At 49.1% G+C, this 13,014-nt stretch overlaps 1 protein-coding gene across 4 annotated transcripts; it reads right to left on the reverse strand.

Annotated features, from left to right (window-relative positions):
• Window positions 1–1,818: 1,818 nt before the first annotated feature.
• LOC128335751 (uncharacterized) lies at window positions 1,819–5,593 on the reverse strand. Of its 4 annotated transcripts, XM_053274485.1 has the most exons (7): window positions 5,529–5,574; window positions 5,379–5,423; window positions 4,544–4,614; window positions 4,243–4,319; window positions 3,357–3,419; window positions 3,038–3,232; window positions 1,819–2,171 (listed from the first exon to the last, which is right to left on the reverse strand). In XM_053274485.1, exons 3-7 carry the CDS (start codon window positions 4,585–4,587, stop codon window positions 1,924–1,926), a joined length of 627 nt encoding a protein of 208 aa, XP_053130460.1. In that variant the 5' UTR covers window positions 4,588–4,614; window positions 5,379–5,423; window positions 5,529–5,574; the 3' UTR covers window positions 1,819–1,923. The 4 variants fall into 4 exon arrangements, with proteins under 4 accessions (XP_053130460.1, XP_053130461.1, XP_053130459.1 ...); XM_053274486.1 differs by lacking the exon at window positions 5,379–5,423 and having other exon boundaries at window positions 5,529–5,593; XM_053274484.1 differs by having other exon boundaries at window positions 5,379–5,577.
• Window positions 5,594–13,014: the final 7,421 nt, after the last annotated feature.

Consider the following 13,014-nt stretch of genomic DNA (forward strand, 5'->3'; position numbering starts at 1 on the left):
AACATAAATAGGTATATGGCATGTGCACAGACGTGCATCTTCTTATGCCACTGATATCCTGCCCTTCCTTCAGGCTGGTCTAGATGGTTCTGCCTTTATGATCGTTGTCTATTCTGACAACAGTGAGAGAGAGAATATCTGGCTGCAAGTCACCAAGTGAGCTTTAAGGATGAGTAGAGAATATGCATCTGAGCATCACTCTGTCAAAGATTGGGTGCTTTGATCTGGGGGTCATTTTTCAACAGCCGCCAAGGTATGCATCACTTCATCGTGGAAGAAAGATCGTGGAAGAAAGATCTCCCCTTCTCCAAACCTGATGGGCTACATCATGTTGGTCCATCGGGAGAATGTTTTTTAGGGCCCTAGTGGCATATTGTACTATAAAACCTCAAAGGAGACAGATACTGTCGAAAAATTAGGATTAAAAATCGATCTATATAAAAGGCTAAGGGCATACGTGGCAAGCCCCGCCCACACAGTGCTTTACCAATCGGAGGTAACCGAGCAGAAGCACCGTGGTGATTGGGCAGTGGATTCCAGGAGGAGCCTGTGATGGAGGGCGAGTCCCCTGGGGCAAATCCTGGACTGCAAGAGGTTCACGGGAGGCTGCCACCACCACTCACTTTAGTTTGGAGTGGGGCAAACCCCTCTTTCCACAGAAGATTCCTGGGGGAGGTGAAAGGGTTTGGCACCAGACTCCCGCCCAAGGCTGAGCAGTCCTAGGCCTCCAAAGGCAGACCCAGAGTGAAGAGCAGCACATCCCAGTGACAAGGACTTCTTATGATCCGATTTGAAGCAAAAGGCATGCAAGAAGAAGAACCATGGGCAGAGAAGGGTCTGCCTGAAGTGAGGCAACAACCCAGAGCCCAGCAATACAGAAGAGAAAAGCGCAAGTCCCTCGACCCGTCTAGCTGAACTGCTGCTCCCACTGGCTGCCCCTGGCTGCGGCCTTCCCATCTGCCCAGCAGCTCCCAGCCTGTGGCTTCCTCAGGGCCCTCCTGGGAGGGACAGACCGACCCAGCCCAGCAGGCTTCCTCTTCTTCTCCAGGACTAGGTGTCTGAGCCAGAAGGCCCTGCCCAGCCTTGGCATTGAAGCCTCGGTCCCCGGGCTTTTTCCCTTGGGAGGAAAGGCTCTCCCTCCCACCCTATTTTTGTTGGCTGTTTACAGTATTTAGAGATAGTTTATTAGAAGGATAGGTCTCAGCTGTAATGGTCAGATATTGAACTGTCCAAACAGCCTTTCCCAAGAATATGAGGAAGGGATTTGTACTTAAGTTCTCTTCTCCACCAGACTTCTAGTGATCACAAGGGCTTGTTTCAGGCTCGCCCGCACACTTCCCGCTAAACTCCTGCAAAACTCCAATGACCTGTTTGCTATCCCTGTTCGCTATTCTCTGTTTGCTTTGCTCTCGGTCCTACACCTTTTGTGTAGAGAGTAGTCTTCCAACTGAGACACAGGATGTGAGTCAAAGGAATGTCAAAGGAATGTGGGGCCTCCCCCAGCCCTAGCTGACTCCACCCCCTCCAGGCAGGGACAAACAAAAAACACTGGAATTTGCTAGTCCTTGCAAATGCTAACCCTTGCAAATGCTAGCCCTGGCAAAGAACACACACACACACACACACACGGACTTATCCCTTAAAGAGAAACCAGCCCCTGAAAATCTCCCCTCCTCCTGTTAGTTAGTTTGCAGGGGGGTAAGGCTAGATGCTTAGAAAAGTTTGCTCACCTCCCCAAGATGTGTCTGCTCTTCACAGAGCAGTCTTCCAACTGAGACATATAACGATGGCACACCAGAATAGAAAACCAGGAGGATCTCCAAAACAGAAAGCACACCTCTTTTTTCACAGGCACTGTACACATTTATAGATCAGCAGGAGCCCTGTCCCCCCTGCCCCCCCGTCACCGCATGCCAACTCTTTCTAATTCTGATGCTCTTTCCTGCTGTCTACACCCTCTTGCTCTTGTGTTTCTGGGTCGGGAGGACTGGGGTCCTGCTCTCTCTTCTCTTTCTCCTCCTCGCGGTCCTCTGGATCCAGCTCCTGCAGTGGGACTTGGATGCCCAGCCTTGCCTCTACTTTCGAGAGTCTGCTCTTGACTGTCTGCAGGTGGTCCCTGATTGTCCTGATGGATCTGAGGCAGTCACGGCAACTGCGAAGGTCCCTTTTGCCTGCAATGAGTAGGCAAGCGAGAGCACCAAGACTTGTGTGAAGCTTTAGCTGCCTAGATTCCACATGTCCCCCACTGCCCCACGTGAAACTCTACCCTGGCAAGCAGGTAATCCCAATTCTGCAACAAGAAAAACAGGATTCTGCGTTGGACGTGGTGAAATGGAGCCATGATTTCTCTTAGTTTGCACAATATATTCATATTTGAGATTGCCTCTATTGAATCTGGCTTTTAGTGCACCTGGACACAAAAGCTGACCAGGGCTGCTCAACTTTGGCCCCTCCCAGCTATTTTTGGGCTACAACTCCCATAATTCCCAGACAACAGCCAGGGATTATGGGAGTTGTAGGCCAACATCTGCAGGAGGGCCAGAGTTGAGCAACCCTGGTCTACACTGACTGGCAGAAGCTCTCCAGGGTTTCAGAGACAGCATCTTCTGGTAGGGTTTACAGAAGGACATGGAACCTTCTGTAAGATAAGCAGGAACTTTCCCCACTGAACTATACCCCCATCACCCTTGTTGGAGAAATGCTTGCTATATTCACCATTTATTTGCTCTTTTCTAGGTCTGGGGAGGAACAAGGACAGTGAAGCTCCAACCTCAACCATCTCTTTTGCAACCATCTCTCTGGCCTCTGTGATTTCAGCAGGTCTCTTGCCCATCACATCCTTTTGAAGCCAATCTTTGCAACCTCCTTAAGGGCTAGAAACATGCTTTCATTTTAAAAAAATGAGCCGAGGTTCTCAGGAAGCTGGATTCTGTGGCCATAACCTTGCTCTGTGCTCTTTCTGCCTAGGAATTCCTGTGGAATTGCAGCTTACACACCACGTACATGGGGAGGAGGGTGGACCTGCTTTCATGCTTACGCTCCCGGTGATGTTGGCTCTGAAACTCCCTCACAGCCTCCAGCTTCTGTGTTAAGACCTTCACGTCTGGATGAGAGAAAAGCGGGGCAGGGGCAGAGAGGGGAAAGAGCCCCCCTGCAGGCTGGGCATCTTTGGGCGCCAGGGTTTCAGCAGGCAGCGGGGTTGTAGGGGTTGTGCCTGGGCCTTCTGGGCCACCTGCAAGAGAAGAGGAAAAGGCAGGACTCAGGAAACTCTGCGTGTGTGTGCGCGCGTGTGCGCATGCGCGCACACGCACGCACGCACACAAACTGGGCCGTGCTGGCCTCCTCATCCTGCTTACCACTCTTGGCTGCTGCAACATCTGCCTGGGTTTCAGCTTGGATGGGTGGCTGTGGTGGGCAACCTAAAATAAAGGCAGGTGTTATCACACAGAAATGGCAACACCCAAGATGCCCATTTCATAAAACTGTCTCCTCCCCCCCACCTCACTTTTTTTGCAGGATTGAACCTGGGACCTTCTGCTTTTAGTGCAGGGGCTTGACAACTGAGCTCTGGGCCCTCCCAGAAGCCTCTTTGGAGCAGAGGAGGAGCTGGTGGTCCAAGAGGGCCAAATCAGCTTGTTTGCTATTCAGCTCCAGCAACAAGCCCCCATCACAGCCTTTGGTTATAGCCTAAGCGGAGGTGTGTGTGAGGGTCCGCCTGGAAGCCACACACAGCCAGGAGCCATAGATGTCAGCTGAGGGCGGGCAGGCTGGGGCTTTGAGGTGGGAAACTGGGGCCAGGGAATCTGCCTAGACCAAGCTCTGAGGTTGCTGAACTGACCAGCCCATCAGCTGGTGCTGCCCCTGCAGAGGCTTCTTGCCCATTGTTTGCTAAGTCCCTTCCATCTTGACCGGTGGGTTTGTCCAGTCAAGAGAGGTTTTGTCAACAAGATGCCACCAGGCTTTGATGCTCTCCTGATTAAGGCAAGTGGGGGAAGGCCTGGCCTGCTTACTGCCATGGAACGGAGAACAGTCAGATGTAACTGGTGGAGCTCCCCAGCCTCTGGCTGCAGCAGATGGTAGTGTTAGTAGTAGTAGTAGTAGTAGTAACAACTATTATTATCCTGCTTTCCCCTGTGAAAAACAGGCACAGGATAGGATGGAGGTGGTCAGTTTTCCAGGGAGTGCTTTTTTGGGGATGCTGAAACACCATGGAAGTGAGCACATCCCCAAACCGCTTCTCACCTTCCCCTCCAATTGCATCCAGCCCATTTTCCTTCTCCTTTGCTTCCTTTCCTCCTTGCTCTCCATTTTCTGACAGCCTGCGTGTAAGAAGAGAAATGTCCTTGGCACCAAATGGCTGCATAGGTCAACTGTCAGCATAATGGTGGTGCTGGGTCCATTGAGGACACCCCAGGAAGACCAAGGGAGGCTTTCTGGAAGCTTCTGCCTTGGTTTTGTCAGATAGCGCCTGCCTCACACCCCCTGCTGGCCCACCCCCCTTGCTGGCCCACCCCCCATGGGTGACTCTCCATCCTGGTCTTGCCTGACTAAGCCAAGGAGCTGTTGAGTTTTGCATTCAAGATCCATTCTTCTGTGTCACTTTCATAACTGGATCTGGAAGAGGGAAACAATAGTACGAAATGCTTCTGAAACCATTCCCCATGGGTGGATGGACGGATGGATACAGTGAATGACAAAGAGGATGAGGAAGCGAGCAGCTTTGTGCTCTCCATGAATACAGCCAGCATGGTGGGTACCCAGAAACTCACTGTTGCATAGGAACATAGGAAGCTGCCATATACTGAGTCAGACCATTGCGCCATCGAATTTAGAGCTGTCTGCACAGACTGGCAGCGGCTTCTCCAAGGCTGTAGGCAGTAGTCCCTCTCAGCCCTATCTGGAGATGCCGGGGAGGGAACCTGGGACCTCCTGCATGCAAGCAGGCATGTGCTCTTCCCAGAGCGGCTCCATCCCCTAAGGGGAAGGTCTTACAGTGCTCCCATGTAGTCTCCCATTCAAATGCAGACCAGGGTGGACCCTGCTTAGCAAAGGAGATAATTCATGCTTGCTATCACAAGACCAGCTTTCCTCCCCAAACTAGCTCTGTGTTGGCCATCCAGAGAGTCTGCCTTCAGTTCTGGGCTAAAAGAAGCAGTTCTTCACTTTCTCCGCCACGCTCCCAAAGCACCCGCAGCATGCATTGTGATGCTGCCCTGAATGCTGCAAGTGACCAGCTTGCCCCAGTTAAAGCGGCCATGTAAGTTCAGATGCACCCACCATGAACAAGCAGTGGCCGGGGAACATGGTTTGCACCACGACATGTGAGATCTGGATAACCGATTGCCCCTAATGTTCAAAAAAGGCTGCCGAGGTCCTACCTTGACAAAGAACTCTATGCCTGTATCGGGCTGGGATCCAAATTTCTGTCCAGTAAAATAATTAAGGTACATCTTTAAAAACAAGGCAAAGCAACAGCCAGGCTTCAGAATTGCTGGGATGGCCTTCTCTTTCCTCCTCTCAAACTTTACCTGCAGCGGCACAGTCTTTCTTTGGCTGCTGATGCTCCCCCTTGGAATCCTCACAGGTCTCTGGAGAACGGTGAATGCAGGATTCCACAACTGCTTGTGAAGTCATAGCCTAGTCGGTTGCTGGTTACTCCAGTCTGAATTCATCTCCTCCTCCTCCTCCTCCTCCTCCTCCTCCTCCGGGATGCAGCTCCTGTCAAAGCACCAAGGGAGAGTCATCCCATCCCCACATCAATACCCTCCCTGGTCTCTGAGAAAAAACATTCAACCCAGCCTTACTCTAAAATCCCAGGTGTTTGCCTCCATACTTTGGTGAGTGGTCTTAATCCTGGGGCTACTACCATCCGGGGTGGGCTGAATTTTTATTATGGAGTGACTTGCACATTAAGTGCTCAGTGGTGTGACCCTATCATGTTTACCCAGAAAGGAGTCCCACTGGGCTCAATGGGCTTGACTCCCAGATGTGTCCCCCTAGGTTTGCAACCTAAGATTGCTAGGTGCCACTGCTCTGGTCCCGCTGATTGAGGCAGTGGCCAGGAGTGCTTTTTATCAGCTGCTGCTGAGACGCAAACGACGCTGCCCATTTCTGGATTTAAGAGACCTCAAAGCTATGGGACATATGCTGGCATCCTCCAGGCTGGATTTCTGTCATGTGCTCTACTTGGAGCGGCCCTTGCCGATAGTCCAGAAACCACAGTTGGTGCAGAAGGAGGCAGCCAGACTGGTCTCTGGGGAAACCATAACACCAATCTTTAAAAAACGGCACTGGCTACCAATAGGGTTTCCCAGCGAAATACAAAGTGCTGGTCACTGCCTATAAATGGTTCTTCAGAGAGTGCCTTCTCCATCATAACTCTGCTGCCTACTGAGATCGTGTGGGGAGGTCCAGTTACAGTTGCCACTGGCTCATTTGGTGGCGACATGAGGCCAGCCCTCCTCTGTGGCCGCCCCAGGGCTTTAGAATGCACTCCTTGGCAATATAAGAGCTTCTCTGCCCACCTGCCTGCAAAAATACAGTCACACCTGTTTTCTCAGACCTTTTGTTTCATGGTGTTTTGTTTTGTTGCGTTAAAGTTGTTGCACACCGCCTTGAGATTTATGTGTTGGGCAGTTTATAAATACTAGAAATAACAATAAAATACAAACATTTTGAAAATCACATTTCTTTTGTAAAGAGAGAGTGACCCATGGTTAACTGGCAGACAGACTGCTGTGTAGTAGCGGGTAGCATCTTGGACTGGGGAAGCCTGGGTTCGAATCCTGTTCCGTCATGAAGTTCAGCAGAACGTCTGGCAAAGTCAGTGGCTCACATATAGGGCAACGCCCCACCGACAGAAGAGTGGGGTGCTTGCACTAGCTCTGTGTGCATCGTGTCACCATTGCTCGCCAGTGCGGACAGCCTCTGTGGCTGCGAGGGGTTGCCTCAGAGTGTGTCGAAGTTTGCAAGGGTCAGATCAGACCCAAAGAGTGATGGCGGTGGTGGGGAGGAATCTTGCCATCCTGCTGGTGCCCCCCAAATCACCTGCCTGATGCAACTGCCTCACTTTGCCTCATGAAAGGGCCGCCCCCCACGGGCATAGCGCCGCTGCGAGGAGCTTGTGATCAGCCGCCGCTGGCAGCCCATGCCCCTGTGGCTCTGTTTTTGAGCAACTTCTGCCATTGCTGGGTTCTGAGACTGGCTGGGAATGCATCTCCTTGCCTTTATAAGCAGGAAAAGGTGCCCCGCTGGGCAAAGAGGCACCTTTTTAACGTGGTGATTCTCTTTATTGAGCAGGGGGAGAGCAACTGGCCCTATCCACCCCCAGCACTGTACCTCCAGTGACTGTTGCCGGTGTCTATCTTATGTTTCTTTTTAGACTGTGAGCCCTTTGGGGACAGGGAGCCATCTTATTTATTTATTATTTCTCTATGTAAACCACTTTGGAGACTTTTGTTGAAAAGTGGTGTATAAATATTTGTTGTTCTATTTTACTCACAAATGGGTTGTGCAGGCACACACCCTGCATGTCTGATGTCAGATGCAAGGGCATGGCTGGGGTGCCAGGCTGACTATATACACGACATGTGAGCCCTTGTGGCCGAAAACTTCATATGGGCAACATTCATTCATGACATATGACTTGATCAAAACCAGCCTAACACTTCAGAATTGACTTGGCTCTGGATTTGTGATATCTAAATGTTTTCAACAAAGGGGATATTTTTGACGTTTAGTAGGAAAATGCAACATTTGAAGATAAAGCTTCTTCCATGGCTCAAGGGCACACCCAGTCATCAGGCACACTGAGGCAGAAACACACTACAAGAAGCTGTTTCTGTTCTTCCCCACTGTGAGGCGCTGCCATCTCATGGCACTTCCAAGAAGAAAAAGAAGAGCGCTCAGGAAGTTTCAGGTACACCCTCCATCCAGGCTTTCCAAGGAACCTTTTGGGGTTTCTTGACTTCCTTCTCTTTCACAGATTGGGGCCTGCTGCTCTGGGCCTTTTAGGGCTGTTTGTGTTTCTCCTGGCATGATTCCATCTCTTGAGTTTTCCGGCCTCTGCTCTGGTGCACTCTTGGCTTTCTTGTGGAGTTTGTCTCTTGATGTGTTGAATCATTCCGTTTCTTGCTCAGGGGCTGGACAAGAAGACCTCCAAGGTTGGGAACTCTAGCATTCTATGATTCTATAATGAGGCTTGCTGCTGGGAGCATTTTAGTATTATTTTAAAAGAATACAGACGATGAACTATTTCTGTAATTTATGTTCTGCCCTGCCCCTTTGGAGAGTGATCGAAATCTGGGAGCATTGCTGACACCCCCACCCTGCCTCCCAGCACTCCTCTCCTGCTTTTCTTCTGCCTTAACGTTTTCCCCCTTCCTCATCACCTTTTCACCCATTAAGTCTCAGTGCTGGGATATCTTTTGCTGGCAGGATTTTGGTCCCTGGCCCTGGCTATTGGAGCCCTGTCCTAGAACTGGCAAGGCCTGTTTTCCCTACAGACTCCCCCATCCCCCAACTACCCCAGCCAGCAAGAGTTACCCGAGTCGGGATCATCCAGGAGGTACACTTCAGCTCTGCGGTAGCACTGCTTCTGGAAAAGCCTGCAGCCCATACTCTGTGGTTTATTTATGAGAAGACTAAGCTCTGGATCTCCATCTCAAGCCCAACTCAGTCAATGTGGCTGGTCAATCTCATGAAGGTCTTGTAACCTTCCAAGATCCCAGGACCTCAGAGCCATAGACATGGATGGAGTGGGGTGGGGAGAACAATGCCAGGGCTTTACCACTAGATGGGGTCAAAGAGCCCTGGGACAATGTAGTCCAACTGTCTGAGGCTTTTGAGTTTAGAAAAAAAAGGATAACTGGAGGACAATGTCCTGACGAAGGCTTGCAGAATTATGCATGGTGCAAATAGGGAGAATGTTTCTCCCTTTCTCATAATACTAGAAGGTTGGTCATCCAGTGAAATGAATGGGCAGGAGATTCAGAACAGAACCTTCTTCACCCCAAATCCACCCAGTTTACAGACCTTGCAACCACAGGATGTGGGGATGACCATTGGTTCTGATAACTTTGAAAAGGGTATTAGTCAAATGCATGGCCATGGAGAAGCTATTGGGCAATTAGTCATGATGGCTATAAGGAGCCTCCGTGCCTAGAGACAGTCTACCTCTGAATGCCAGGTGCTAGGAACACATAGCAAGGGAGGGCTGTTGCCTTCAAGCCCTGCTGAAAGGCTTCCTGGAGGAATCTGGTTGGCCACCAGATGCTGTACCTGGTGGGCTTTGAGGGCAGATTCTGCTGTTCTTATGTCCAATGCCCTCTAGGATTGGATGGTGTCCCCCCACCCCCAATGAATGAATAAAGTTCAAGGTGATGAGGACTCTGTTGCCTGGCAGGAAGCCGTGGCTATCTCAGGGTTCTGCTTTGCTCCGGCTCCAGGAGTGGCCTCATTGTCCTCTCAGTGACACTAGCCAGTGGAAAAGGATTCCCTGCAGTGGCAGCTCAGGGCCAAGGGCTGTGCAGGGCTGTGTTGTGATCCTCCCAAGAGCTGAATATTTCTAACATGTTGGTGCTCAGCCCTAGCAACCCTTAGGATGGGGCTGGCTGGTCATCAAAGCATGTCTTTACTTTACAATATACTGCTTTTCTGTTTGTTTGTTTGTTTTTAAAAAAATCCAAAGCAGTTTATAACATTCATCACGAACCAATAAAAATGCCCCCCCAACCCACTTTAAAAGCAGCATCACCTGAGACAGTCTTTTAAAGATCAAATGAAAAACAGATGGATACAGAGAACAGCCACCAATTGCCTGTGGCTTTAAAGCACCCAAAGGGCTCCGAGCCTGTCATCCTCATGATAAAAGCAATGCTGGTTCTTCCCTGGAGAGGGCACGCCAGATGCTGGAGGCCCTCACTGCAGAGGCCATCTCCCCAGGCGCCATCCACTCAACTTTTGAAGGCTGATGGGGGCACATGGGGAGGAGAGCCTCTGCTACAGACTGGGCCTTCCCAGCAAGGTCGTGTGGGAGAAGATGGCCCTTCGGGTCCCCAGGCCTTCAAGCTGCTGGTGGCTTTCAAGGCCAAAGCCTTGGGATTGTGCTCAAAAGAGGCACACCTGGAGGTGCTTTAAGAACAGGTGTGGCATGATCAGACTGGCATGGCTCACTCAGGCCGCTGGGTCCTGCGATTACGCCAGGGGTCTTCTTTGACAAGGGGACTTGCTTCGGCCAGGTTACTCCATCTGCAGCATCCACAAGAACTGTCAAACAGTGGACAGATCAAAGGCTACCAGAAGATGAACCACTTCATTCACACTTACATTTGGGTAGGATCCATTTAAGGCTCCCATAACTGGAAGGCTCTTTTTCTGAGCCTGAAGGCTTTGCAGAGTTGCACGGGGGCTGTTTTCACATACCCCCAATCATGGACAGCTGCTATACAAGAAACGAAATGTTCTGCAATGCAATTGACAGGGGAAACAAACAAACATCTCCTTTCAAGGCTGTATTTTGAAAGTGTACTTTCTTTTTTGGGTTAGAAAAAAACCATGAAAGATTCCTGACCAAATGATATTTAACAATTTTAAAATACATTTTAGTCCATGTACATTGTCATTTGCTTAAAAAAAAAAATCTGTGTGTGTTTGTGTGTGTGTTTGAACATTTTCCAAAATTAAAAAAAAAAAAAGACATGAATGTACACATTACATTTGTTTGGCACTGTTATGTTCTTTAAAAAAACCAAAAAACCACTTTTGTTAATATTGATCATGTTTTGTACAAAACTGTAAACTATTTTCAAGTTTGTTTTTTTAAACATCAGTTCATTGTCATCTTCCAAAAACTGTCACTGTGAAAGTAACAGGATCACTAAAAAGAAAAGCCAACGAATCTATTAAAGGAGACAGTTTTTGAAAGGACTCACGTGAGGCAATTGGTGAGTCCACACTCCCAGCCACAGCGGCTTCCCTTCTGCAGAGTAGGAGTTCTCGATGGCTGTCCAGTCACAGGAAGCCGCTGCTTGGGAACCAGGAGTGTTTGCTCACCAATCACATTTTACACCTGTAGAGTAGACAAAGATGGCTCTTTAGGTTATTTTATTTTATTTTTTTATATTTTTCCCCCTTGCCTTTTTATACAAAAAAATCTACATCTAAATCACTTTGCTAGAAACATTATTTCCTTTTCTGGTTTGTACATCTTTAAAGCAGAATCTGCTTTTGTGGAAAAAAGAGACAAAGATCAAGGACTTATTTCATGCAGAAAAAATGCAAATCAAAGAAAAATAGTAAAAACTGGTGTTTTCCCTTTTTCTTCTTCTTTCTTTTTGGAAACACTGTACAGGATGCAAAGTAGCCACTCAAATAAAGTTAAGGATGATTGACAGCAGTTCCTTCTGCAACATATGTGTCAGGACAATGACATGGATTTCCCATGACTTCCCCTTGTTGGATTGAATTTCATGTCTCCCAGGTACAGGTGAGGTTACCTCTTCGTTAGCTGTCAGAGGTGGTAGATGCATCTAAATCAACAGGTTGCCTTGATCATCTTGGCTTGCTGTCCCATAGCTGGCTTATGGCTTGCTGTCCCATAGTTCAAAAACGGTTTCTCTGCCCACTACGCCAAGCCAACTGATATTAGGGTGTGAAGTTGAGCATCCCAATGCAATGCTTCAGCCTGACTTGTGGATGTTTGCCCTCTGTGCTGAATAGCTGTACTGACTGTTCTGAATCCAATTGCCCTTCTGGGAGAACTCACCTGATTCACGGAGGAATGGTACAATGTCGTGTTCTGTCAAGCAGCAGCTGGCATTGCCTACAGCACACACTCTCACTGCCACAGCATCCAGCAACTGCTTGAGATAACCCTGAAAATGTCCTGAGCTGGCAAGTCCTCCAAAGAGTTGGACCTTCACTTGTTGAAGTCAGATTCCTAGTTTCCTCCCTGGCTCAACTGCCCTTGACTGCTTGCAGTCTTGGTTGGGATCGACTGCTGTTGCCATGTTGATCTCAGATAACAAGCAAGCATAACCTAGGCACATGGATAGGCTTTAGTGGATGGCTGTCCGTCTCACAAGTGTAGGAAATACTTGAGGTTCCACAAACCAGCATTCTGTGTAATGCCAAAGCTTATATATTCTCACACCTGCAACTGCTGAGCCCATAAAAAGTGAGACTGTAGTAGCATTCCCTTTACCTCAAAGACATGCAGTCAGATTCTCTCCCCTGGTTTTCCTCTAAAACATGATTGACCTGGTTTGGTTTGGTTTTTTAAGGTCCAAAAGGCATCGAGCTTTGGCTCAGACTTGAAAGGGCTGGACCTCCTGGTCCGAGTTAAACATAGGAATGAAGAGAGAGGGTTGCCATGGAAACTCCATGTTGAGAGGAGCTAGAGCAACCCATCTTGGGAAGGAAGGACTTGCCTCAAGTCCGAGGCCAGCTTCTCTCATTCCTGCATGACAATCTACACCTACCAAAATTCCTTCTTCTGCACAAAGCTGCAGGAGCACTGCTCTTCATACCCTGCCCACTGTTTGAGAAGTTTAGGACAAACTGCAGCAGGGCTCCAGGTCAGACCATTGGGACCAGCTCCAGGTTCCAGGGGCCCTTTTGTAAATTGCCCTCCAGGAACCCCTTTCCACATGGGTGGGCCCTGAGAAAGTTGCTCTTCCCTGCCCTTCACCAGCACCACCCAAAATCTGTGGGCACAGAGGTGGCTTCAAGGATCCAAGGCAGGCCCTTCTGAGGGTCCAGGAATGCTCACCCCGATGCTAGCCCCAAAGACCACAGTGACATGGCTGGTCTTTGGTGTCAATCATACAAAGACTTCTTGACTGGCAACCCATCTTGGGAATAATTATAACCCTACTTTTCAACCTCTCAGATTTAATCCCCATCATTACTTTAAAGTGAAAAGAAGTATCTCCAGTTTAGCCAAACATATATCCTGCAATGATCACAAATTATGTGGCATTTAAGAAGCATGTTTAGGAATGGCAGGTATTGAGC

Source organism: Hemicordylus capensis, chromosome 11 (genome assembly GCF_027244095.1).
Source record: "Hemicordylus capensis ecotype Gifberg chromosome 11, rHemCap1.1.pri, whole genome shotgun sequence".
NCBI lineage: Eukaryota > Metazoa > Chordata > Lepidosauria > Squamata > Cordylidae > Hemicordylus > Hemicordylus capensis.